The sequence below is a fragment of the Pongo pygmaeus genome, chromosome 13 (assembly GCF_028885625.2).
Source record: "Pongo pygmaeus isolate AG05252 chromosome 13, NHGRI_mPonPyg2-v2.0_pri, whole genome shotgun sequence".
Classification (NCBI taxonomy): Eukaryota; Metazoa; Chordata; class Mammalia; order Primates; family Hominidae; genus Pongo; species Pongo pygmaeus.
The window spans coordinates 127,285,635-127,311,749 of NC_072386.2; the positions used below are offsets into that span (position 1 = coordinate 127,285,635).

The window sequence follows — 26,115 nt, forward strand, 5'->3', positions numbered from 1 at the left end:
TGTGCCCCTGGCACCCCCTCAGAGCCTCACTCTGCCCAGGCCCAGCGTGGTCACTGGGTGCCTGGGACACCGCACACTTGGGAAGTGGGATCCAGGCAGGTGCCTGCAGCCCTGGGAGGGACCCATGAGGAGGGGTGCCCGGGGGAGGGGTCTACACTGCCACAACCTGGGGGACACCAGGGTGTCCCAGGACAGCTGGCACAGGCCAGGGACTGTCTGGGGTACCTTTCCCTATGGGGAAAGTTGGGGATTCTTGGGCTGGACTTGGCAGGTCCTAAAACTTCTGCCCCTCCAAGGCACTGAATAATGCCTGGCCTCGCCCAGTGCCTTGTGGCCTCGCCCAGATATCTCGCACTACCTCACCCAATCCCGCAGGACCTCGCCCAAATCCCACACATGACCTGGATCAAATAGCGCACAACCGCATGCAAATCCCACACGGTCTCCCCAGAGCCTGTGGCTGGGGCTGGCCTCTGGGAGAGACCTTCCTGGAGGGGCCCCCACAGCACCAGAAAGGGGCTCCAGGGTGGATGACATAGATGACACATCCCCGGGTGAGCCGGGCATGCCGCCCGAGACCCAGCTACACTTCCCACAGCCGCCATGACTCTGCAGCCAACTCAAAAGAAGGCGCAACAATTCGAGGCAGTTGCCCGGCCGCAAGGACGGCAGCTGGAGCTGTCAGGAGCCCCGGCGGACACGTCATGGCCCCAGCCACTTCCCATCTCCTAAGGAGGAAGGGAGCTCAGAGAGGTGGCGGCGGCCCGGGGTCGCACAGCCCACGTAGGGGAAAGAAGCCTGTGGCCTGTGTTGTCGACCCAGTGCCACCCCATGCCTGGAAGGGGGAAGGCCTGGTGGGGGTGGCCGGCCTGGACTGCAGCCCCTGCAGGCTGGAGCCAAGGCTTCCAGTCACCTGCCTCCACCTCCATTCCCAGCGCCCACCTGGCCCCAGGGCTGCCGACAGCCCAGCCAGGCCCGTCCACCAGAGAGCTGCAGAGCTCTGTGCTGGGCCAGACCCCGGAGGCGGCCAGGACAGGACTTCGCCACGGCCTGAGCCCCGCCACCATGTGGACCCTGGACACTCAGCCCCGCCTGGCCTCCCCACCGGGCTCTCCGTCAGACAGGAATGAGGCCAGGAAGTCAGAAGGAGGCCACCACCAGGGGCTGCACCCCCGGAGCTGGGACCAACCCAGGTCCCCCTATAAGGATGGAGAGTGGAGGCCCAAGGGGCAGACTCTGGCCCAGCCCCCTCTGCGCACCAGTCAGCGCCCAGCCTGAGCTCAAGCATCTCTTACTGAAAAGCCGTCAGGGGAACCACACATGTTCAACCCCTGGCTGCTCCCCCAAACCTCTCATTTCCAGTAACTGTGTATTTCCGCTCATCAACAGCTGAAACCGGGCGGAACTTGTGGGGGCCCCGCCACGCGGCCCTGCTGTGTGGCACGGGCCTCTCTGTCCCCCGGCTGCGGGGAGTCAGCTCTCACCGCCCACCTCCTTCCCAGATAGTCTCTGTACCCACTCGACAGCCCGGCAAGCCCGGCCCCTGCCCTGCCACGGCCACAGCGGCCTCAGAGAGGGCAGGCCAGGGTCGGGGCCTGAGCTGCTGCCTCCCGCAGGGTCGAGGGCAGGGCACTCGTCTGAGGCTTGGGTGGGGCAATGGCACCTCCTCAGGGCCTCGGCCCCCGGGCAGGCTAGGTGACCATGGGCCTACAACAGGGAAAATTCTGGGCCAAAAGCTCCAGCCTCCTACTAAGGCATCTGTCTGCAAATGCACCTTAACCTGACCGCTTGGGCTGTGGGGGAACCTGTTTCAGGGATAGTGAGGGACGTGCCAGTTTCCTCCTTTGGACTTGATGAGGCACGAACGCGTCTCTAATAAAGCCAGGTCTCCCCGCCATGGCTCCCTGGGCGGGCGCCTGTGACTCGGGCCATGAGTCACGCTGGGTAACCCCAGTACGGGGAAGAGGGCAGGAGGCCGGGAGCCACCGCCTCTGTGCCCGGTTGTCATCTCGGCATGAGGGCAACCGTCGGCTTCGTCCTGCCCTCCATGTCTGAGGGCTTTTGGGATGTGGCGGGGGACGGGGGAGTCCACTTCTCAAACCTGGCGCATCCTACAGGGCTGCTGCACTCACAAAAAGGCTGACTCAACACAGGACCTGCCTCCCCCGGCCTTAGCTCAGGCTGGGGCAAGACTGGCCTCCTGTGCTACCTGTGGAAGAGTTTGTTCAGCAAATTGACAGTGTCAACAGAATGTCAAGGGGGCATTTACCCAGCTTTAAACAACCAATTCAAGCCCTTCAGAGATGCACAACAGACGCCCAGGCCAGGGGACAGCGTAGACAGGGTCGACATCTGATGACAAACTCTCATCTGCCGATTAGAGCAAGGTCGGGGCGTGTCACCAACCTCAGTGCCAGGTGGAGCAGAAGGAACAACACGACTATTGCTTAGGGGAAAATCTCAACTAGCAACCTAGGAGCTGGCAGGCCTCCCACTGGGTGAGAACAGCGCCCACCTAGTGCCCACTGGGCTGAACAGCCCCGCGCAGGTGAGGCCGGGTGAGTGTTCTGTGGCCATTGGTCCTCACTGTGGCAGTAGGTGCTGTGGTGGGAGGGTCTGGGCAGCATCTGGGCCTGGCCTGATCCGGAGACGCCCTTGGTACTCGCCACTCACAGACTGTGATTGCGAGGACCCCGATGGGGCTGCTGTTTGTGCCTGGGAACTGCAGGTGTGGGTGTCAGAGACAAAGCCTCCCCTGTGCACACCCAGCACATCAGAGCCCCCCGTCCCCTCCCCACAGAGCCCCCCAGTCCCTCCCCACAGAGCCCCCCATCCCTACCCAGAGCCCCCCCAGTCCCTCCCCACAGAGCCCCCAGTCCCTCCCCACAGAGCCCCCCAATCCCTCCCCACAGAGCCCCCCAGTCCCCTCCCCACAGAGCCCCCCCAGTCCCCTCCCCACAGAGCCCCCCCAGTCCCTCCCCACAGAGCCCCCATCCCTACCCAGAGCCCCCCCAGTCCCTCCCCACAGAGCCCCCCAGTCCCCTCACCACAGAGCCCCCCGTCCCTCCCCACAGAGCCCCCCATCCCTACCCAGAGCCCCCCAGTCCCTCCCCACAGAGCCCCCCAGTCCCCTCCCCACAGAACCCCCCAGTCCCTCCCCACAGAGCTCCCCAGTCCCCTCCCCACAGAGCCCCCCAGTCCCTCCCCACAGAGCCCCCCAGTGCCTCCCCACAGGCCCCACTGGACACCAGGCCCCAGACCTCCTTCCAGGAAATTGCAGGAACCACAGCAGGGCAGCCCCACAGGCCAGACCTCAGGGAACCGCTGCCCCACCCCCGCCCCAGAGAGCCCTGGTGTCTGGGCTGCAGCTGAGGCTGAGGGGCCGGGGACTCGGAGGATGGGATCTCCCACCTAGCGGATGCAGCCAGGTGGGAGGGGCCAGGCCCCCTGGGTTCACAAGGCCCCTTGGGGACCCACGCGAAGCCACCGCTTTGCATTAGGGAGGGCTTGCGGAGAGGGCCCTGTTTAACCGTGCGGGCTCAATCTGGAGTGTAGATGGCAGGACACCCCCAACCCTGGGCCCCTGAGCCTGTTAGTGGGGGGTTCAGAAGTGAGGCCTCTACAGAAGCATCCTTCCTGGGGGCAATGGGTGCAGGGTGTGTGGGGGGGGAGCACTCAGGATCCCTCCCAGGGGCAATGGGTGCAGTGGGTGGGGAGGAGCACTCAAGATCCCTCCCAGGGGCAATGGGTGTAGGGTGGGTGGAGGGGGGAGCACTCAGGATCCCTCCCAGGGGCAATGGGTGCAGTGGGTGGGAAGGAGCACTCAGGATCCCTCCCAGGGGCAATGGGTGTAGGGTGGGCCGGGGGGAGCACTCAGGATCCCTCCCAGGGGCAATGGGTGCAGGGTGGGGGGAACACTCAGGCTCCCTCCCAGGGGCAACGGGTGCAGGGTGGGGGAGCACTCAGGATCCCTCCTGGGGGCAATGGGTGTAGGGTGGGTGGAGGGGGGAGCACTCAGGATCCCTCCCAGGGGCAACGGGTGCAGGGTGGGGGAGCACTCAGGATCCCTCCCAGGGGCAATGGGTGCAGTGGGTGGGAAGGAGCACTCAGGATCCCTCCCAGGGGCAATGGGTGTAGGGTGGGCCGGGGGGAGCACTCAGGATCCCTCCCAGGGGCAATGGGTGCAGGGTGGGGGGAACACTCAGGCTCCCTCCCAGGGGCAACGGGTGCAGGGTGGGGGAGCACTCAGGATCCCTCCTGGGGGCAATGGGTGTAGGGTGGGTGGAGGGGGGAGCACTCAGGATCCCTCCCAGGGGCAACGGGTGCAGGGTGGGGGAGCACTCAGGATCCCTCCTGGGGGCAATGGGTGTAGGGTGGGTGGAGGGGGGAGCACTCAGGATCCCTCCCAGGGGCAACGGGTGCAGGGTGGGGGAGCACTCAGGATCCCTCCTGGGGGCAATGGGTGTAGGGTGGGGGGGGGGAGCACTCAGGATCCCTCCCAGGGGCAACGGGTGCAGGGTGGGGGGAGCACTCAGGATCCCTCCCAGGGGCAATGGGTGCAGGGTGGGTAGAGGTGGGAGCACTCAGGATCCCTCCCGGGGCAATGGGTGCAGGGTGGGTGGAGGGGGGAGCACTCAGCATCCCTCCCAGGAGCAACGGGTGCAGGGTTGGGGGGTGCACTGAGGACACTGCTGGGGAGTTTCTCCTCCCAGAATTCCACAGGTCTCGGAGATACACTGAAAGCAACCCCAAAATGCTGGGACCGCCTATAACCGCCCTGCACCACCCCTGGGGCAACCAGGCACCCCGATGCTAACACGCACACATCCGCCCGACAGGGACAAGTCCCCCAGCTGCCTGCAGATGGGGTCTCGCTGTCAAGGGCCACTGGCTGGTCTGGTGCCCTGCAAGGGACATGGCGCTTCCCTGTCCCAAGGGCAACTCGGAGAGGACACCATCTGTGTCTCAGAGTGAGGGGCCAGGCTCCTAGCTCTCTCCTGTCACACAGGCCTGGGTCTAGGCCAGGGCATAGCCAGTCACTCTAAGCTGACCCTGAGGGTCCAGGGGGAGAAGCAGCCTGGAGCCAATCACACAGAGCTCTGTCCGGGGAAGGGAAGGCCCCGGAGCAGGCAGACCGGGCAGGTGGGGGCTGAGATGCCTGCCCGCCCCAAGATGTGTCCAAAGCCTCACTGCCCCCCGCTGCCCCAGCCCCCGCCGCTCCTTTGATCTGGAGCTCCCTGCTGCTGACCCTGTCCCAGCCAGCATGGAAGCTGCTCCGTGGTGGGCCTCACTTGAAGGCCACGGCAGGTGCCCCCAGGTGGGGTCCCACAGCACTGACTTTGCACGCAGGAGGCCATGAAGGCTGCAGCGTCTACCCCTAGCTGTGGCCAAGCCCGTCCATCCTGTGGCCTGGTTCTTAAGCAGCATGCTCCTCCCCTGCCCGGGGGGCCTGTATCTGCCATGCCCACCCATATCCCAGGGTTCAGCATGTAGTAGATGCTCAATAAAGACCCTCTACCCTGCATTCTTATAGCACCAGGCGTGTGGATGCTCAGTGACCGTGGCCCCACTGTGCGCCTCCTGTGGGCTGAGGGATGCTGAACGGCTTGGCGGCTGGCGTGAGTGAGGCCCGGGGACAGGTTGTGAGCCTGTCTCGGAGTCCTGAGCAGGGCAGGGGCCGCGGGCACGCCAGGCCATCCTACAGATTCACCCGGGAATATGCCAGGACTCCCTCTAGGGGGCTCTGTGGCTGTCGGGCGGCTGCACCAGCCCAGAGTGAGCGCCATCTCTTCCAGGAAGCCACCCCGGACGCCCTCCCAACACCTGCCTCCTCTGGACTGTCTGGGAGCTGGGATGCTGGTGTCCACCTCTGGCCAGTCCCTGATGCTTTTGGCTTCTAAAATTTAGTCCTCATAAGAATCCAGTTCTAGTCCATGCATGACACGGATGAACCTTAAACACACCACGCTCAGTGAAACAAGCCAGGGGCCAAAGACCACCTATGGCACAGTTCCATTCATAGGCAACGTCCAGAAGAGGCGAATTCAGAGACAGAAAGAGGGTTAGTGGTTGCCCGGGGCTGGGGCGGTCGGGGCAGAGTGACGGTATTTGGGTAGTTTCTGTTTTGCGCAGTGAGAAAGTCCAGTAACTACACAGTAGTTGAATGAACTTGTGAATGGACTAGACGCCAATCAACAGCACGCTTTAGTTCAAAAGTCACATTTTCAGCCTGCGCAACATAGCAAGACCCCACCTCTGCAAAAAATTTAAAAATTAGCTAGGCATGGCAGTGCACACCTGTGGTCCCAGCTACTCTGGAGGCAGAGGCAGGAGGATCGCTTGAGCCCAGGAGTTAGAGGCTGCAGTCAGCCGTGATCCTACCACTTCAGTCCAGCCCGTGTGACAGGGTGAGACCCCATCTCAAAAAACAAAAAAGTGGCCGTGCGCAGTGGCTCACGCTTGCATTCCCAGCACTTTGAGAGGCTGAGGCAGGTGGATCACCTGAGGTCAGGAGTTTGAGACCAGCCTGACCAATATGGTGAAACCCTGTCCCTACTAAAAATACAAAAATTAGCTGGGAGTGGTGGTGTGTGCCTGTAGTCCCAGCTACTCAGGAGCATCGCGTGAATCTGGGAGGTGGAGGTTACAGTGAGCCAAGATTGCGTCACTGCACTCCAGTCTGGGTGACAAAGCAAGACTCCGTCTCAAAAAACAAACTAACAAAAAAAGGCAAATTTTGTAATATGAGTAAGTCATCACCCAGAATCCCTCCATATACATATCCATCCCCCAAATCAGTCCTTAGCTCCCTTTGCTCCCAGGGAGCAGGGTGGGGTGGGGCAGGGCCACAAGGAGAACCCAACCAGGTAACTTTGGAAAAGGGCTTCCCTCCGCCCTCCTACCCCTGCAGCCACTGCCGCTTCCCCAGCTGGGGAGACCACCCAGCCCAGCGCAGGCCTCACCGCAGGGCCCACAGCCACCACCATGCCTTCAGCCCGCCCCAGGGTCCCGCTGGCTGTAGTTGGAAGGGGAATCACATACAGATGGGGAAACTGAGGCCCAGGGAGGGGACTGCGGGAAGCACAGCAAATCAGAGCCAGCCCTGCTTCGCATCCCCTCTGAGCTCCGGGCCCCACAGGAGAAAGCACCAGCACTGCCTGGGAAACTCGAGGCCATCAAACGCATCCCGGCCCACAGGTGTGATGCCCCAAAGCCAGCCGCTCGTTAAAGCTGCTGGTATTTCCTCCTCAGCCCCGGGAAAGATCCGGAAAGTTCTGGATACGCCTGCACATGAAGGTGAAAGCTGACGCCAGCCTGCCTCAGATCCCCACGCCCTCACAGCCACAGCTTTCCCACCTGTGCGCTGAGGATGAAAACGGCACTGGCACACCTGGAGGGTGGGCGGCCGTCTGCCAGGGCTTTTACGAGGCTGGGTAACAGCAGCGTCCTGAGCGTGGAGCTGTCATCGCTGCATTATTGAGGAAGGCAAGCTAGACGCCCAATCGATTCTGCAAAGCCACATCCTTTCACTATTTATAGACGAGACATGAAACAGGAAAGGTCCCCTCCCCACAGCAAAAGGGTGCAGTCCCTCGGCCCGGCCTGGAACTGCCCAGTGGGCACCGGTGGCCGCTGCTGCCCATCACAGGTGCAGAGAATGAGGAACGAAGCCAGTCCCGGCTCCCGTGGGATCTCCAGTTTGCCACCCGCATCTGGGGGTCCCCGCACCCGGCTCTGCCCTGTGGAAGCACTTCTCCTGGTGCACTGTCTGCCCTGCCCTACCCTCTTCCTGCCAGGGTTGCTGTTTTCTTTCTCCCTCTCTCTTTTTCTATTATTATTCTTTTCAATGAAAAACATGTTGGCTGCTGTTCAGAGGCGGGGCCTGCCCCAAGGAGCCAGCTTCCTTCAGAGCACTCCAGGCTCCCACCCCAGTCTCCGCCCCAGGCCTTCCTGTTCCTGACGTCTCCCCAGTCTGAGTAGGTGAGACTTTCTATTTGACGCTGCGTGGGGTTTTTTTGTTGTTTTTTGTTTTTCTGAGACAGAGTCCCACTTTATCACCCAGGCTGGAGGGCAGTGGCACGATCTCGGCTCACTGCAGCCTCCGTCTCCTGGGTTGAAAGGACCCTTCTGCCTCAGCTTTCCGAGCAGCTGGGATTACAGGCACACGCCACCGCACCTGGGTAATTTTTGTATTTTTAGTAAAGACGGGTTTCGCCATGTTGGCCAGGCTGGTCTTGAACTCCTGACCTCAGGTGATCTGCCCACCTCGGACGCTGCATGTTTTTAAACACGTTTTTCTAACCCTGGCGCCCTTGAAGACCAGGTTCTGCATAAACAGGAGGTCCTATCACAGACCTTTCCGCTCAGCTCAGCATGAGGAGGAGAATCAACCTGTTCCTCCCTTGGCCGCGCCCAAGACGAGGCAGGTGACTCAATGGAAACAGCCAGACCGGGTGACAGGAGCTACCCCGTCCCTCCCCAGCCTCCCAGGCCGGCTGCAGGGCCAAGTCACTTCCCGCCTGAGCCTCCTTCCTCCTCTTTTAAGGGGAAGCCACGCCCCCAGCCCGCTTGTAGTCGGGAAGTGAGGAAGTGACGGGCAGCTCAGGCTGGCTGGGGCTGTGGTTAGGGACATTCGCTTGGGAGAAGGAGAGGGGCAGGGCTAGTAGGAACTCTGCCACCGCTGTGTGACCCTGGGGCTGATGGCGACTTCTCTGGGTCTCTTCTTCTCATTTATTGGTGCCTGATCCAGACAGCTTTACGGGGCTGCCAGGAGCTATGCCAGGCCACCGCCGGGCCGGCACACCCCCAACATGTCCCACACATGAGCCAGGTGCCTCTCTCACCCCTTGCTGGGAAGTGAACTCCACAGGAGCAGGGGCCATGTCTGCCCTGTCCCCACTGGGGGCCTGGCCTGGAGCAGAACGCAGCACACAGCAGGTGCTCAAACGTGTCTGTGAACTGGAGCCACCCTGGGAGATGGACTTCCCCGGAGCCAGCAAGTCCCTCCCCAGGCAGTGCCAGGCCCGGCCCACCAGGCAGCACATTTAGGATTCTCTGAATTCACTCGTCAATCAATTAAACATTTAGGAAGGAGGCTCTGGAAACCAGCACTGTCAGCCGACGGGGAGAAGGCGGGGAGAAAAGGAGCACTGATCAGGTGCCCTCTCCACGCGGTTCTCATGCAATCCTCACACACCACCAAGAGATCCAGCCCGGCTGACATGCTGGGGAAACTGAGGCTTGCATAACCTGATGACCCAAGGTCACGGAGCTAGTGGGTGGCCAGGCCAGGCCTCAGACATAAGCTAAAGCCCACCACCCAGCAGGCAGCTGGACATCCTCCCGGAGGTGCTGGGTGTGACAGCCTACCCCCATTTCTCCCAGCTCCTGGAAGACACCCTGTGTCATTCTGACTCTGCCGTCAGCAGGCAACATCTTAGCTGCCCCCTGCCTCAACGCCCAGCCCAGACCCAGGCAGCCCTGGGAGAGCGTTTCAGACCAAGGACGCAGTCTCACCCAGACAGATAAGGTCCCTGCAGCTCTCCCCAGCTCTCCTCAAGACAAAGAGAAAAAAGGGGGAGCCCTCTTCAGTACCCGCTGCTCACACTGACGGAGCTGATCAGGGGGCTGGAGAAGAGCCAAGGGCCACAGTGACCCCCGGGCCTGCTCAGAAGGCCACCATCTCTGACCACAGCCACCACGGCCATACCGCGCACAGCAGCTGCCCAGAGACCAACCATCCTCCGCCCACCAGCATGTGCTGCCAGGTGCTTTCTACCTGGCCACTGGCTGACCGGGCCACGGTGACACTCTGACCTCCTGGGAAGGCATTTTCCACCAACAAAACCACTTTTTCCAATCCCGAGCCCTGCAACCACCTGATTGGCAGCTTCCGGTGAAGGTTCCTTCTCTTTGGGATGGAAAGAAATGATTCACCCAGTACTAGTGTGCCAGGCACTGTGACACCCATGATCATGCCCCTTCTACAGTGGAGGCAGCAAATGGCACCAAAAGTCAAAGCTCTTTCCGGGGTCACAGCTGGATACCACGGGGCCAGGATTCCCACGCAGGCTGGCAGGGCTCCAAGAGCCTGCACCCCAGACTCTTTCGAGAAACAGTGTGGGTTTCTTCCCTTGCTGGGAGAGCCAGGCCTCCTGCAGGTGCCCTGGCTAACTCCTGGACAGACCTCCTGGGCCTTCTGAGAAGGATGGACAGGAACGGGAAGGCAGGGGCGCCTGAGGGGTATATGTTGGGTGGGGCTCAAGCCCAGGCAGGGAGCCCGGGGCCTTCTCCGAAGCGGTTGCAATGCCCCCCTAACTGCTGTGTGAGCCCTGACCTGTGCCTCCACAAGCCGGGCCCGGCTGTGACCCTGGCCTCCAACCCGGCAGCCCAGAAGCGGGAGCCTGAGGACGCGCTTCCGTCCCATCTTCTTGTTGGACTTGTGGGGTGTGCACAATGGGGTCTCTGTGGGCTGAGCTCGGCTGCCTGTCAGGCCAAACTGAAGCAGGCTTCCCGCCAAGAAGGAGGGGGCGCCAGGCCCCAGCGAAGGGGACAAGGCCAGACACCAAAGCCGTGGTCGGCGGCCTGCCTTGGGCTGGAAACAGCTCACCAGGATCCCAGGTTTGGGGAATGGGAAAGTGGGCCCATGACACCAATGTTTTGCGGCCCTGTGGCAGGGTTTTAACCCAGACACCAGGGAGCTGCAGCAATCTGTACCCCAAAGCACAGCCCTCTGGCCCAGGGAGACCTCAGTCCCAGACCCCTGTGGGCCAGGCTGTGCCTACTCCCTGGTGCCACTGAGAAGAAGCAACAGGCCCCCAATTTTCCCAGCATGGCATTCCTCCCACCCTCCCAAAGTCCTCTGTAGGAGCAAGAAGCTTCTCCCAGAGCTCCGAATGGGTGAGAGGCAAAGTCCGAGCCGGGAACGCAGTGGCGGGGAAGGGGGTTATACATTCTGGGAAGCCACGCATAATTAATCACACGGCATTAATCCGCCTCCCCCAACAATAGCTGCTGCACTTCCCCTGGATCCCAGCTGTCGGTCTCTGAATGAAAGGAAACAAGATTTAGGGCATCAAGCGTCCGTGCGGCCTCTGCAGAGGGAGAAGGGGGCCCCAAAAAGCAAAAAAAAAAAAAAAAAAGTAGTGCGCATTCATTAGCGTCTGACAAAGACACAATCGGCTTTGTCCATTAAACTGCTCACAGACCTGCTTAATTGGCTTCAGTTTGGGGAGGGTGGGGGCCGGGGAGGGAGGGAGGCCGCTGCCCACAGGCTGGGCAGTCGGCACAGGCAGGAGCCGGGCTGGGGTTGTCAAGGGAATGGGACCTTCTGCAGTTGGAATGAGGGCGCGCAGACTGGCTGGGGAGCCATTTCTTCATCTGTAGCTCCTGGGGGGCGGAGGGAACTCTTTTTCCAGCCACCAAACACCTCCTCATTATTCTCATCAGGGATGGACTCAAGTTGAAGGGCATCAGCCACAGCAGAACAGTTCCCCACGGCTGATGGGCACTCACAGGCAGGCAGGAGGGAGCGGTTCCGCACGACCTCCCAGCCCCCTCTGTGCCCATTTTACATCTGAGGCTGGCAGACCAGAAGGGCCACGGGATTTTGAGGTCAGAGTTTGCAGATGCCAGGACAGAAACCAGACTCAATAATTACCCCACACCCCTCGCCAAAACATGAGTTCCACTTTCTCTTCCCCAGCCCCAGCCTGAGGCCGGGAGGAGGGAGCTGGGGCAAACAGAGAGCCCAAAGGCAGGTCCGATTTTGAAGAGTCAATTTCCTTCGAAGAGGCATCACCCACCCGGAGGTGGCATCACCTGCCCAGGAGGTATCACCTGTGCCTAGAGAAGGCATCACCTGCCCAGAGGAGGCATCACCTGCCCAGGAGGCATCACCACCTGCCCAGAGCAGGCATCACCCACCTAGAGGAGGTATCTGTGCCTAGAGGAGGCATCACCCGCCTAGAGGAGGTATCACCACCCAGAGAAGGCATCACCCACCTAGAGGAGGTATCACCACCCAGAGGAGGCATCACCCACCCAGGAGGTGGCATCACCCGTGCCCAGAGGAGGCATCACCGCCAGCCCAGGAGGCATCACGCACCCAGAGGAGGCATCACCCGCCCAGGAAGTGGCATCACCTGTGCCCAGAGGAGGCATCACCCACCAAGAGGAGGCACCACTACCAGCCCAAGAGGCATCACCACCCACCTAGGAGGCATCACCCCCCCTAGAGGAGGCATCACCTGTGCCCAGGAGGCATCACCCGCCCAAAGAAGGCGCCCCAAGTTGGCAGGGTGGTGGGGGCTGGGCCTCTCAGTAAATGGTCCAGAGCTCCCCCTGGCAGATCAACTGTTTCTTGGGGACTTTAAGAAGAATTGGGGTACTGGGACTCCCACTTAGTAACCCAGGAGCCTGAGGTGGCCCACGGAGGAGTGCCCAAGCCCCCAGCAGCCAGACCAGCTCCACACGCAGCATAATTGCTGGTGATTAAGTAATTGCCAGACTTTGTCCAATAAAAGTCAGCACGTGACCATGCCCAGACTCTGGGCCATCTCCAGAAAACAATGGCCTAGTGTTCTGTCCCCTGCGCGGCTGCAGAAGGCAGGGGCTCTGCCCTCGACAAAGCAACAGGTCCCGCAGGGGTGGTACTCACACGCAGGCCTCCGTGCCATTGGCCGCTTCACACTTCCCGCCATTCAGGCAGGTCTCACCGGGCTGGGAGCATCGCGGGCCTAGGCAGGGGCAGGAGAAGAGAGGTCAGTCTCACCCGCACCACCACCACCACCGAAGGCCCTTGTTACCCTGGGGGTGGGACCTGCACCCAGCCAAGGGGCATCGTCCGCCCCCCACCCCGGACGCACTCTGCTCAGTGTCATGGGTTGCTGGGACACGGGTCCGCAGGAAGCCCCTCCATGAAACCAAAGGGGCGTCAACATTCTGCCCAGAGTCCTGTAGTCAGAAACCGAGGGGAAGGGGAGCAGCAGGGAACACGTCCTGCTTGAAGCAGGGTGGGGTGGCCTGATGTGCTGCCTGGACGCAGTGGGGGAAAAGCAGAGACAAAGTGGGCTGCTCTCCGAAGAGTTGCCCCCCACCCTGGAAGCTCACTGAGGAGTCTGGCAGGGCAGGGCCCCCCATCCAGCCGCCGAGATTGCCTCTGTTCAAACCCGTTCTGCAAGGGGGCAGAGCTGGACGGGGGGAGGGGGGGTGGCCACACTCAGCTCCCGCCCGTGGGAAAATGCGACAGCTGCTCGCCCGCTGCCCCGCCCGCCAACAAAGCGCCGGCCTCCGCCTCGGAATCAGAGCGGCCCATTGTGGAGTCGGAGCCGCCTCCAGGGGCACCGGGACTGCACCCTGGGGACCCGGCCCCGCCTCCGCCGACACCCAATACCTGCTTCCGCGGGCGCGCATCTCCAGGGCAGTCCCCATACACCCACAGGAGGGGGATGAAGGTCCCCCATTCGGAAGGAATTCGACCCCATCTCGAGAAGGGATCAATTACTCAAGCCCCTCCCTCCCCATCTTACCCGGGCTGAGAAACGGGGGAGGGGGGTGTGACACAGAGCCGCACTTTCTGGAAGAGGACAGACAATTCTCGCCTCCAACTCTCGGAGAGAGAGTGGATTAATCACTCGATTCCCCAGAGACCCCGCTAGCTGTGCGGCGGGGAGAAATGTAAGAGCCCCCCACCCGCGTCCCGCTCTCCGCCCCCAAGCTTTCCAAACTTCAACTCCGCAAAGCAAAAGGAAAGTTCAGTCCCCCCGGGGGCGGCGGCTTCTTACGCAACCCCTCCCCCAAACTGAGAGCCGGGCTGGGGGGCACCGGAGGGCGGGGCGACCGGGAGCCCGGGGACCCAGCCCGGCTGCGCGGGTCAGTGAAGGCAAACGCGGCGCGGCAGAGCCCACACTCCGCGCCCCAACATCCGCCCCGGCGTGGGCCAGAGGCGAAGAAGAAAGATAAATGGCCCGGAGAAGCAACAGGAAACCAAAACCGACTCTATTCAAATCGAAAAATAGTAGGCAGCCCGCCCGCCCGGCCGACCGGCGGCAAGCCCCACGCGCGGCGGGTGAAGGGCGGGCCCGGAGTAGGGCCTCCGGGGCCCCAGCACCCCACGCCGGCCTTCAAACTCGGCTCCAGGCACTGGCGGCGCGAGTCCGCCTCCACGGGGGGATCGAGGGGGAGGGTCGGTCCTCCCCGAGCCCGGGACTCCAGAACCTCACGCCCCGGGCCGCCCGCTCTTCCCTCTCCATGCTGGCCTCCCCGCCGCCCGCTCCCAGCCACGGGGCGCGCGCGCCGGGCGCCGCCAAAGTTTCCAAAGGCCGCGGAAAGTGGGGGCTCGCGGGTGGGTGGGCGCCTACCTCGTGCGGCGAGCGCGGGCAGCAGCGCCAGGCAGAGCAGGGGCGCCAGGAGCGGCGGCATGCCTCCCCACCGGCTGCCCTCTGCGCCCGGGCGGCGGCCTCCTGCTCTGGCCGGCGGGGCTGGGACGCACACGCGCGGCGTACGGTCCCGGGCGGCGGCGGACGGTCCCGCCCTCTCTTCCCCGGCTGGCTGGCGGCGCTGTGCTCTCGCGGGCTCCCGGGCCCGGCTCCGCGCCCCGCTTGTTCCTTCGCTGCGCTCGCGCCCGAGCCCCGTGCCCTGCGCCCCGCGCCCCGCGCTCCTGCGCTCCCTCCCGCGGCCGAGGCACTAGTGAGGCTCAGAGTCGAGGTGCGCTCCGCCCCCGCCGGCCCCGCCCCGCCCGGCCCCGCCCCCGCCGGTCCCCCCGCCCCCTCCGCGGCCCCCTCCTCCCGCGCACCCCGTCCGCCTTTGCGCCTCCCCGAGCTGAGCCGCGCGTCCCGAGCCCAGCCTCTCCGGGGAGGAGGGACCCGGCGTCGCGGCGTGGGTCGGGAGCGGGCGCCTGGGACTACTTCTCGTTTGAAAGTTTTCAAAGGCCAAAAGTTTGAGCCGGTGCTGCGGATGGATCCGGCTCTGGCAGTTGCCGCGCTCGGCGACAATTGGCGACGTAAATTTGCATGTGAATAAGCGGAGGAGCCCGGGGCGGAGTGGGGAGGGCGAGGCCGCGGATAGCCGTGTGCACCGTGCGCTGGGCCAGGCGGGGAGCAGCTGAGGCCACGTTGGGGGACCCCGGGCCCGGGGCAGGGCTCTGGGAGAAGTGGCCTAGCCGTGTGTGCGCCCCTAGCCCAGCGGCTTCACTCTCTCCCGAGGGCCCCGTGGCCGCGGCTTTAGGCGTCCAGAGGATCGATCGCCGCCAGACACACCTGGCCGTGATTGCCCGAGCACTTGACCGCGAGGGATGGGGGCGCCGCGGCCTCTGGGCAGGGGGCTTAGGGCGCCCCGAGGGAGCAGGCGGGACCACTGCCTCGCGGACGGATTGTGCCCCGCTCCCCCAAGGGGGACCCGCGTCGACACGCTCCTCGGTCACCATCCTCCTCCTGCCCGGGCGCCGCCTGCCTAAGGTGGCCCCAGAAAGCACAAACGGGTCGGGCGGATCTGCCGCTGGCGCCGGCGCAGCCCCTCCCACGTGCTCCTTCCGGCTGATTTATTTCTCCACCACGATGCCAGGCACGGGCACCCTGTGCCAAGCCTGGTTAAGCGCCAGGAGTCCAAAATGCCTGCCATAGTCCCTGCGCAAAGTTCACGGCCTCGTGCCAGGGACAGACAGCGCCCCCTCCCCACCCCAACACAGGGTGGTGAGTGTGATGGCAGAAGGCGCGTGTCCCGGGTAGGAGTAGGAGGGCTAAGCCTGCCCTGCGGGGAGACTGAAAGGCTGAGAAGGACCTAGGACTCTGGGGGCCTGCGGGGAGGGCTGCAGAAACCCCAGAGCATGGTGGCAGAGGCAGGCACAGAAAGCGGGACAAATCTCACACCTGACCCCAGCAAGCCTTTCCTGGCACACCTCTTGCCAAGTGCTGAGCACTCTGGAAACAGCCAGTGCAGGCGGCCTGTCCCGCCCCTGTAGCTGCTGCCGGGAGCCTCCCTCGCCTGCGTCCTCCCAGAAGCTGGCCTCACTTCTGCAGGCCTGGGGTAACATCTTGGGGTCAGCGCCCCAGGAGAGGAGGCGCCTGGAGGCAGCAGAGATGTTTATGTAACAGCAGCCAGGCAGCCTGGAGGAGCAGATTTTCCATAGAAGGAAGCACGGGGCTGTGCAGCTCCCAGGCTGACTCTGCCGGCCACCACGTCCTCTGCTCCGGGTGGGTGGGGGTGGGGTGGGGCACGGGGAGGCCCGAAGGCCTCAGGCCTGGTGCTGATCGGGTGCGGGTGCGACTGCCTGTGTGCCTCCATTGGCATCTCTGCCTGTGGGCCCCAGGCCAGAAGTAATGACCCATGTAGCCCTAGCTCGGGGGCCAGTCCTCGGCATTTTGCGGAGGGGCAGCCTGGGAGGGGAGGAGGGGATCCCTGGATAGGGGGTCTCCCCTGGTCTGCCCCAGCTGTGCGGACAGCACCTCCACCTTGGGCCTCCATCTTCTACCAGCAGAAGAGAGTGGCCCATTCGATGTCCACCCATCAGGCCACCCAGTAGCCAAGCAGGCTCATAAGCGCACGTTACAGATGGTGCGGCCGGGCGCACAGGCCCGAGGGAAGCACAGGCCTCGGCCTCCCATTTCCCAACCCCTGCACCACCCGCAGCTGGGAGTACCCCATGGACAGCTGTGGCCAAGGAGAAGCCAGGGATGAGGGGGATGGGTCTTACCTCCCCACCAGCCTAGGAAGGGGGTGGGCCCCTGGCAAGCAGGTGAGAAGCTTTTTCATTCACAAGTTGTCCGGGATCCCCATTCCTCTTTGTCAGGCTAGCAGGTGTGGGCAGTCGGGAAAGGCTGGGGTCCTGACCCAACAGGAGTACATCTGCTGGCCTGGGGCCTGGAGACCTTCTCCTGCAGGTCAGGGGGCAGCCCTGGGCAGCAGGCATTGCAGGGGCTAAAGAGAAACAAGAGAAAGCAGGTTGTGTGCAGGGCACCCCAGCCACTCCAGAAACCCAATGGGAGGGTGGGGGCTAGGACCCCAAGAAGCTGAATTGGGGTGCAGTGCCGCCAGGCCTCCCCTGTAGGAGTCACTTTGGGCTTCCTGTCCCAACTTGTGGTGGGAGCTGGGACAAGGTTCCAGGGGTACCCTGAATGAAGGGGCTGTTCCCAAGCTGGCCAGGGAGCCTGGAAGCAGATGAGATGGGGCCGCAGAGCCTGGTTTGCGGAGGGGAGAGGCAGCCGTGTCCCGCAGCCCTCTCTTCTTCAGAGGCCTCCGGCGGGTGCTGAGGGGAGAGTGGCTTAGGCGTTGCACCCCAGGAGACTGAACTGGTCAGTTCCCCCTTGTTTGCTGCCAGAGAAATGGGGGTACCATTGTCAGGGTGGGCTAAGGAGGCCCTGCTGACATTGGCCCAACCAGGCCCCTCCTTTGCGGCTGCTGTGGGGGCTTTCGAGAGCAGAGCACACCCCTAAGTGCGTGGAGAGGCAAGCACAGGTGGTCAGCACACAGGGACAGTGACGGAGCTCCTGCCGCCTTCTCAGCACCAGGTGCTGTGCAGCATGGAGACCCAGGTGACCTTAAAACACCCCAGGGCCGGCTCCAGCCCCAGAGATGTCAGGGTGGTCTGAGTAGAGAGAGGGGTCAGCAGTGACCTGGTGGGCGGGTGTATTTGAGGGGTGCCTGTGTTGAAAGCTCTGCAGTAGATTCTAAGGCGCAGCCAGGGCTGAGACCCCCGGTTCTGAGCCCAAGGCCCCTTTCCTTCCCGCAGGAATTCATCTTGGCTCTTGCAGCCCCCATGACCCTATGACGCTGGGGGGCGGGTAGCATGATGCTCCCCATTTTTCAGGAGGGAAGCTGAGGCTCAGAGACATCATGAGGATGCCAGCTCAAGGCCCAGCCAGGCCTTGGTCCTCAGCTGCTGTCATCCAGTAGGGTAAGTGGGACCCCCAGGAGGTGTTGGGGGACACTCCTCCCCTCCCCCACACTCACGGTCTGTTCACTGCACAAGGCAGCAGGCTGGACTCGGTGCAGGGACCATGGCTTGGCGTGGCCAGGTTGGAGTGGCCCCTGGGACTGAAAGCAGGGGGAGTGGGGGCTCTGAAGCCGGGCTGAGTGTGGGGACGTCCTGTGGCGGGTACCTTGCCGGGTCCTGAGTGGGGGCCACCACCAGGCAGCTGTGGGAACATTCCAGACCACCTGGGGTAGGGCCTTCCCCTTTTGAAGCTTCACCTTCGGAAGCTGACTGTAAAAAACATCTGACCTGCGTGCAAAGCTCAAGCCCAGAGGCCTCCAGGGTGTCCAGCCTCCAGGGTGCATCCTACACAGCCTCCACGTCCCCATCCACTGCAGCCCCTGACCATCGGGCACACGGGGGGGGGGGGGGCTTTGCTGGCCGCCGGGCCTCAGGTTCTGCTGCACCAAGTGATTTTTAAAGTCCCATCTGCCTTTCTCCACTTAAAAAGAACTTGGGACATTTCCTCGAGGTTGGGCATTTTTCCAGATGTGGTTTCAGTGTCTGGCTTGCTACCTGGTCGCCTGTGCTGGGCAGTCCGCTGTGATGCACCTGGCAGTCCTTCCTCTAGGATGGATTTGGGCCGGCCCTTGTTCTGAGAATAGAGAACGGCCCTTGTTCTGAGGAGGCTGGGGTCTGGAATCTGCTTCCTGGTCCCCTGCTGTGTGCAGACAGCCACCGTCACCCAGGCCCAGGGGTGCCTGCAGGTGCTGGGCATCTCACCCTGGCCCTCACAGGGGCCCCTCACGCCCTGCACCCCTCGGTCTGTGCCGTGAACTTCCCTGCTCTGCTGTCGCAGGCCTCGTCCTCTGCCGAAGTGGTCTCTTCCCCACGTGTCCCTGAGACTCCTCAGCCATCCCAGAGGCTCTCGGCCATCTGAGCACCCCCGACCGTGGAGCCTTCCTGACCCGCTCTCTGTGTGTGAGGCAGAGCCCATCCCTGCCAGGACCCAGGACCCACACCAGAGGCTCCGGAAGGTTTGCTGACTGACCTGTGACTGCAAGAAACTGAAGGAATGTGGGCGCAGGCCCGGCAGGGGCTTTGCTTGGTGCAAAGTCAACTGGCTGTCCATGCAAGCCTGCTGCTGTGGCCAGCCCTCCTGCCAGGCACCTGGTACCCTCCCTGGACCCAGTTGCCAGGACAGTGATCCCCAGCTGTGGCCAGGACTCTGCCCGGGGCCCTGTCTACTCAGTGTCTCCAGCGGTCCCCATGCAGAAACTGTCCCTCTTGCTGCCCATGAGGCATGGGATAGGGTCAGCATCCGAGAGGCAGGCCCTGCTGTTCCCCTCTGCACAGAGGCCGGGGGAGTGAGTTGCCCGGGCAAGTCCCCGGGCAGGCACTGGGCCTTCTGAGTAGGTGAGCTGAGAAGGCCCCAGCTGGTGTAGGCCTCGAGGGCTGCAGGACTGGCCATGGGGCAGACCTGGCATTGTCATTCTAGAGCTGGGCTGGGGGGGTGGCTGGTGCAGTGCAGATCTCAGGTGGAGGCCACCTGCCAGTCCTTTCCATGTGGCTCAGGGCTCAGACCCACCTGCCTGTCTCTGGAAGCCCCTAGACTGCTCAGAGCACAGACCTCAATGGGAAAGACAGTAGATAGGCCTGGGTATGGTCTCCCAGCCCTGAGAAGTGGGGAGAACACTCAGACCTTTCCAGGACCCAGGTCCCCTCAGCAGCCCACAGAGCATAGGTGGAGCTTGGGCTGGGGTTGGGTCACTTGGGGGCCAAAGGCTCATTTCTGCTGCTTCCAGGGACTCCCAGGGAGACGGCAGAGGCAGTGCCTGGCTGGGGCCCTGGTGGGCACGCCATTTGGGGGGTGCATGCACTGGGAAGTTGGCCAGGCCTGCCCAAATCAGGGGGCTTCCAGGAGGACAGACATCAGGAGGGTGGGCACAGAGGCGGCTTAGCACCAGGGCTGGCACCTCCAGGCAGGGGCTGTTGGGGGCTGGACCAGACAGGGAGGCTGTCACGATGCCTGGCTGTTGGATGGGGGCACTGAGGCTCTGAGTGGGGTGGCAGAGCTTGGCCACCAGGTCCATCTGCAACCCCCATACCCCCTCACTACCCCCAGACCCCCATGATCCCAAACTACTCAGTCCCAGGGACCCCTGCAGAGCCTGCGGTGGGGGGGAACTTCCACCCTGTCTGGCCCCTGCCCACCTCACCTCAGAACTGTCTCCAAAAAGTAAGAGCCCCGGGGGACGAAACTTCGAGGCTCCACCCCTTGGGCTCTGGTACAAACCCCGAGCCTCCTCCGAGGGCTGAGTCACTGGGAAAGCCGGGATGGGCTGGCCTCCCCCTCCCTCTCCTTCCTTCCTCCTTCCCCCTTTCTCGGTCTCGCTCTTTTTCTCTTTGCTTTACTTCTCTTTCTTCCCTCCCTCTCTCCCTCTCTTCTTTCCTTCCTTTCATCTTCTTCCCTTCCTCCGTCTTTGCCTTTCTTCTTTTCTGGGGGTAAAAATAGCTGGAAACCCCCCTTAAAAAAAGTTTATTTTAATCTTAGAGGGACGATGTTGGTGTCCCAAAGCACAGTCCTTTGCCCCGGAGGAGCCACCAGCAGAGCCAGGAGCCCCCGAAGGACTTTGACCACACCCCCCACCCCACCCCGACCTGTGCGTGGTGCCCCGAGTGGAGCCCGGGCCATCCTTGACCTCACCGCTGGGGTGATGGAGAAGCTGCTGCCCGAGGCGAGAGTTTCTCAGGTGGCCGGGGTTTCCCCCCATTTGCTCTAGACACATTTAAACAAGCTGAGAACTTCCGTCCCCCCACACTCCCCCCGCGGACCCCCATGGACCCCTCTGCATATGAACATGGGCCTGGAAATTGGGGTGTGGGTTACAGAGAGCATGGGGAATTCTGCTTGTGAAGTGACACGGAGCATGAATATGAGCAGGTACCGCACATCTGCGAGCTATTTTCGGGTCTCCGGGGGAAGGCAAAAAGCCCTAACAAGCCTTAAGTAAGACCAGGACTCTTCTATATTTTTGCTTTGACAGCTAAGGAAAAAAATCTGCCAAAAACCAGAGGCGCTGCTGAGTGTTGGCGTGGGAATGTTAGTTTAGTCAGAGCCTTGCTCTGGGCCATTTAAATAAAAACAGGCATGTTGGTGGCAAATGCCAGTTGAACACGCGGGACAGCGGTGCTTCTGGGGCCCGGAGAAGGGTTTGCAGCTGCACTCGCTCTTCCCTTTTTTCTTGGCCTCCCCAGCCTTCTTATCATCACGATCAGCATTTCACTGGTAAACATTTGATGCAATAATTTTCAAAAATCAGCAAGGAAAGTCTGAGCGTTTAATGTGGCTGTGACTGCACGGCCCCAGCTGGAAGCGTGGATTCCCAGTGCCTCCCAGAGCCTGTCTCCGAGGGAAGCGTGGATTCCCAGTGCCTCCCAGAGCCTGTCTCCGAGGGAAGCGTGGATTCCCAGTGCCTCCCAGAGCCTGTCTCCGAGGGAAGCGTGGATTCCCAGTGCCTCCCAGAGCCTGTCTCCGAGGGAAGCGTGGATTCCCAGTGCCTCCCAGAGCCTGTCTCCGAGGGAAGCGTGGATTCCCAGTGCCTCCCAGAGCCTGTCTCCGAGGGAAGCGTGGATTCCCAGTGCCTCCCAGAGCCTGTCTCCGAGGGAAGCGTGGATTCCCAGTGCCTCCCAGAGCCTGTCTCCGAGGGAAGCGTGGATTCCCAGTGCCTCCCAGAGCCTGTCTCCGAGGGAAGCGTGGATTCCCAGTGCCTCCCAGAGCCTGTCTCCGAGGGAAGCGTGGATTCCCAGTGCCTCCCAGAGCCTGTCTCCGAGGGAAGCGTGGATTCCCAGTGCCTCCCAGAGCCTGTCTCCGAGGGAAGCGTGGATTCCCAGTGCCTCCCAGAGCCTGTCTCCGAGGGAAGCGTGGATTCCCAGTGCCTCCCAGAGCCTGTCTCCGAGGGAAGCGTGGATTCCCAGTGCCTCCCAGAGCCTGTCTCCGAGGGAAGCGTGGATTCCCAGTGCCTCCCAGAGCCTGTCTCCGAGGGAAGCGTGGATTCCCAGTGCCTCCCAGAGCCTGTCTCCGAGGGAAGCGTGGATTCCCAGTGCCTCCCAGAGTCTGTCTCCGAGGGAAGCGTGGATTCCCAGTGCCTCCCAGAGCCTGTCTCCGAGGGATACTCCAGTCACTTGAGGGCCTTTGCACAACATGAATCAGACCGACTATCTCTAGAGTGGAGAGGGGGATAAACCCACTTGCAGCAAGTGAAGGCCAGAGGCTGCCCTGGGATGGCATTGCCTGTTCCCAGGGGCTTGTGGTGGTGGAGCAGACATGGGGACCCCGCAGCCCCCTCCCCTCCTTGCTGGGGATGCCACACAGACCCACGTTCAGGGACTTGAATTCAGAGCCTGCCCCAGGGGTGGCGAATGTATCTGGGACACTGAGTGCCCACCTACCGGGTGCGTCTCGTGGCCTTTCGGTCTTTTCTTTTGAGACGGAGTCTCACTTCGTCGCCCAGGCTGGAGTGTAATGGCGTGCTCTCTGCTCACTACCAGCTCCGCCTCCCGGGTTCAAGCAATTCTCCTGTCTCAGCCTCCGAGTAGCTGGGATTACAGGTGTGCGACACCACGCCAGCTAATTTTTGTATTTTTAGTAGAGATAGGGTTTCACCATATGGTCAGGCTGGTCTTGAACTCCTGACCTTGGGTGATCTGCCCACCTTGGCCTCCCGAAGTGTTGGGATTACAGGCGTGAGCCACCGCACCTGGCCAGCCTTTCGGTCTTGAAGGGTCTCTGGGAGGGCCTCAGAGAATGCCTTGGTTTCCTCACTCTTGGATTCCCATCGACTGAGGTCAGGGCTGGGAAGGGGTGATGAGCCCAGGACTCTTCTGGCGAGGGTGAGGGTCCGTGTTGGGGGGCTCCCTTCTGCCACCTCTCCTTGGTGACATGGAGCTGGCTGGAGAGTCCCTCCATGCCCGGGAGTCCCTCAGTGTGGGGGGGGGAAGGGGGCCACTGCAATGAATCTGACACCAGACCCCTCTCTCTCCACCCTGCTGGCAGCCCTCATTCATACGGGGGGTGGGGGGCGGGGTCTATCCTCCTTTCCCCAAAGCTGGGGGTCCTGAGTGTGGTTGGAGTAACGTCTGGTCCTCCTTAGAACAGTGGGGCTTGGAATTCATTCAAGGGAAGAAGAGTGAAGGAACGCAGATGCCAACTGCATGGAGCCCCCCCCGGGCTGCAGCTCCTAGAGCCTGGGAGCTCTGTGAGCCAGAAAGAGAACAGCTGGGGAGAGGGCTGTGTGAGGCCCTGTTCTTCCAAGACCGCTGCGGAGGACCGACGGGGCCCAGAGACCCTGACTGAGGTGTGCTGAGCACAGCAGCTCTGGACAGGCCGCACCGGCCTCTCTGTCGTCTGTCTGTCATCTGTCCATCTGTTGGTGGGCAGGAACAGACCTGATACTGTGAGAAGAGGCCCCCTGGGCTCTGCGTCTCCCATTGGCTGAGCCTGGACTGCAGACCCAGCCGCCCTCACGCTGGGCACAGATGACCAACTTAGGTTTTGAGAAGATCCAAACAGCAGCAGGACGTGAGCCTGGTAGGGGTATGAGGGCCTCCCCTGGACTCAAAAGTGTATTCGCAGAGCCCCTTCCCTGCAGTGTAGGCTCTGGGGGACAGTGGCTGGGATGGAGGCCCTCGTGGAAGGAGGGAGACGTGAACAGCGAGCCTCCTGCATGCAGGCCTCTGGGGAAGAACATTCCAGCCAAGTGGCTCTGAGCACACCCAACCCCGGCCATCCTGGCCCTGTGGACCAACCCTGGGGCCCAGGATTAATGACAGCCAGTGCTCGCTGGTGCCTCCAGCCTGGGCCAGGCCTGTGGGCCCGTCCCTTCAATGATGGGGCAAGCCTAGCCCCATCCACACCCTTCTCCTCCTCCTCTGTGCTTCCCTCCACCCCCAGGAGTGGGCTCCAGGTCTGTCACTCGTCACTCATGGGGGGCTGTGGGTTGACTCGTGTTCCCCTAAAAGACAGCTGGATACCCCCAGAGCTTGTGAGCAGGACTTGTTTTGGAGATGGGTCTTTGCAGATGTTGTCGAGTTAAGACAAGGCCACGCTGGAGTGGGGCCCGCCCTAATCCAATGACTGGGTCCCTTGGCAGGAGAGGGAGATTTGGGGAGAAGGCCCTGGGAAGACAGGCAGAGGCTGGAGACAGTGCAGCCCCAAGCTGGGAGCACAGGGGTTGCTGGCACCCAGCAGAAGCTGGAGGAGGCTGGAAGGATCCTCCCTAGAGCCTTGGGAGGGGGCCCGGTCCTGTGACACCCAGATTTTGGATTTCTGGCCTTCGGAACTGAGAGAGCACACATTTCTACGGTTTGAAGCCACCAAATTTATGGTAATTTGTTCTGGCCAGGAAATTAATACCAGGGATAAAGGTGTTTTAATGCAGACAAAGACAGTTTTTGAATTAACCAAGCTTTGCGCAAGGCTGCCGGGATTGACTGGGGGAAGTGAGGGACTCAGCAGCTTCCCTGAGGCTCACCAGGCACCGGCCTCCGCACACACTTGCTGGCGGTGGCTACGGCAGGTCTCTCTTCAGGTGAAACCACATAATGAGCGGCCTTAAGTCTGTCAATTTACACAGCAGAGGCTGCCTGGCCTGGCGCTCTCCCTGGCTGGAGGACTCCGCCTTCCCCGTCTGCCTGCCCGTGGCCACTCAGGCTGCAGAGGAGACTGGCAGACGACGTTCTCATCCCTGGTCGGGGCAAAAGCTCTGCTCAAATATGACAACGGTGAAACTCGGAATAGCGACAGAGCCAACCCATGATTGAGGCAGGGCTGGAGGCTTTCTGGAAAACGTACAGAGAAACACAAGGGCCCAGCTGTGCCCTGGGCCGCCCCACGAGTTCAGCCTTCTTTGTCCCAGTCCCTTCTCCAAGGAAAGGACAAAACCACTGAAAGGGTTCATCTGGGTCACAAAACGTCCCAAATTGGCTTCCGCGTGGAAACTAAACCAGGGTAGGTCCCAGCCCCTGGGATTCAGGTGAAACCCGAGGCCTGTCTGAGGTCACAGCGTCTTCCCGAGGACATCAGCCCTGTTGGCTGTGTCTGGGGCCAGGCTGAAGCATAGCGGGCCGGGAGGCCGAGCTTCCCAAAGGAGCCGCACTGCCTTTTCCTTAGAATATGAAATCAGTGTCTGCTGCCTTGAATCCTTATGGACAAGACTCCTTGGAAGCCAGCCTGTGTCAGGCCTAGCGTCCCCCAGGGCTGACACCTACACCCTCGCATTCTCAGCGTGACTCGGGACAGCGGCAGAACCCGCTGGGTTCTCTCTACGGGAGTGCTTTTTCTTTTCTTTTCTTTTTTCTTTTTCTTTTTTTTTGAGATGGAGTTTCACTCTTGTTGCCCAGGCTGGAGTACAATAGCATGATCTCAGCTCACTGCAACCTCCGCCTCCTGGGTTCAAGCAGTTCTCCTGTCTCAGCCTCCCGAGTATCTGGGATTACAGGCGCACACCACCATGCCTGGCTAATTTTTGTATTTTTAGTAGAGATGGGGTTTCATCGTGTTGGCCAAGCTGGTCTCGAACTCCTGACCTCAAGTGATCCACCTGCCTCGGCCTCCCAAAGTGCTGGGATTTCAGGCATGAGCCACCGCGCCCAGCTCGGAGTGCATTATGACTAGAGGCAAAGACAGCAGCATGATCTTCAGCTTGCAAATGAGACACAGAATGACAATGAATCGTCACCGAAGTTAACTTGAACCTGGATGGATGAGTGGCCAGGTCGCCAAAAATCTCGTCGGACCCTGCCAGAGTGTGAGCTGCGCCAGGGGGGCCGGGGCTTCAGGCTCGCGGGCTGGGCAGTCACTGGTTCCCCCAGGAAGGGCCACACTCCGGTGAGCAGACAGAGGGTTGGGGATGGTGGTGGGCAGCCAGCCACCTGGATCCTGGCCTGGGCACCGTCCCGCAGAGCTTGTCCCGCACAGACTGTTTCCTAACCCAGCAAGCGGGAGTCCACTGTGAGAAATCCAGCCCTATGCAGATGCGTGCAAATCCCCTAAAAGCCATGCCTGAGCCCTTGGCAGAAGCAGTTGGCTCATCCTGTCATGCAAAGGGTGGCATTTTCATTCCTAACAGGGAGGTGGCCCTGGAGCATCCAGTTCAAAGGAGCTGGGATGATCCAGGGTCCTCTCACGTGGGCCTTGGTGAGTGGCT

The 26,115-nt window shown here is 61.9% G+C and overlaps 1 protein-coding gene and 1 long non-coding RNA gene across 4 annotated transcripts in view; one reads left to right on the plus strand and one right to left on the minus strand.

The window, feature by feature from the left end:
* Positions 1–14,690, minus strand: part of NOTCH1 (notch receptor 1) — a 52,459-nt gene extending 37,769 nt beyond the window's left edge. For 2 of the 3 annotated variants that reach the window (XM_063650061.1, XM_054501739.2), the window contains exons 1-2: positions 14,361–14,677; positions 12,659–12,737 (exon numbers count right to left, since the gene is read on the minus strand). In XM_063650061.1, coding sequence (XP_063506131.1) covers positions 12,659–12,737; positions 14,361–14,421 — 140 coding nt within the window. In that variant the 5' untranslated portion in view covers positions 14,422–14,677. Of the gene's footprint in view, positions 1–12,658; positions 12,738–14,360 lie in introns of all 3 variants that reach the window. The other variant, XM_054501738.1, reaches the window with a different exon arrangement.
* Positions 14,691–17,415: 2,725 nt separating this feature from the next.
* Positions 17,416–24,347, plus strand: LOC129043425 (uncharacterized). The gene is made up of 2 exons (XR_010123398.1): positions 17,416–17,890; positions 18,768–24,347. It is a non-coding gene; the product is annotated as an uncharacterized LOC129043425 (long non-coding RNA).
* Positions 24,348–26,115: the final 1,768 nt, after the last annotated feature.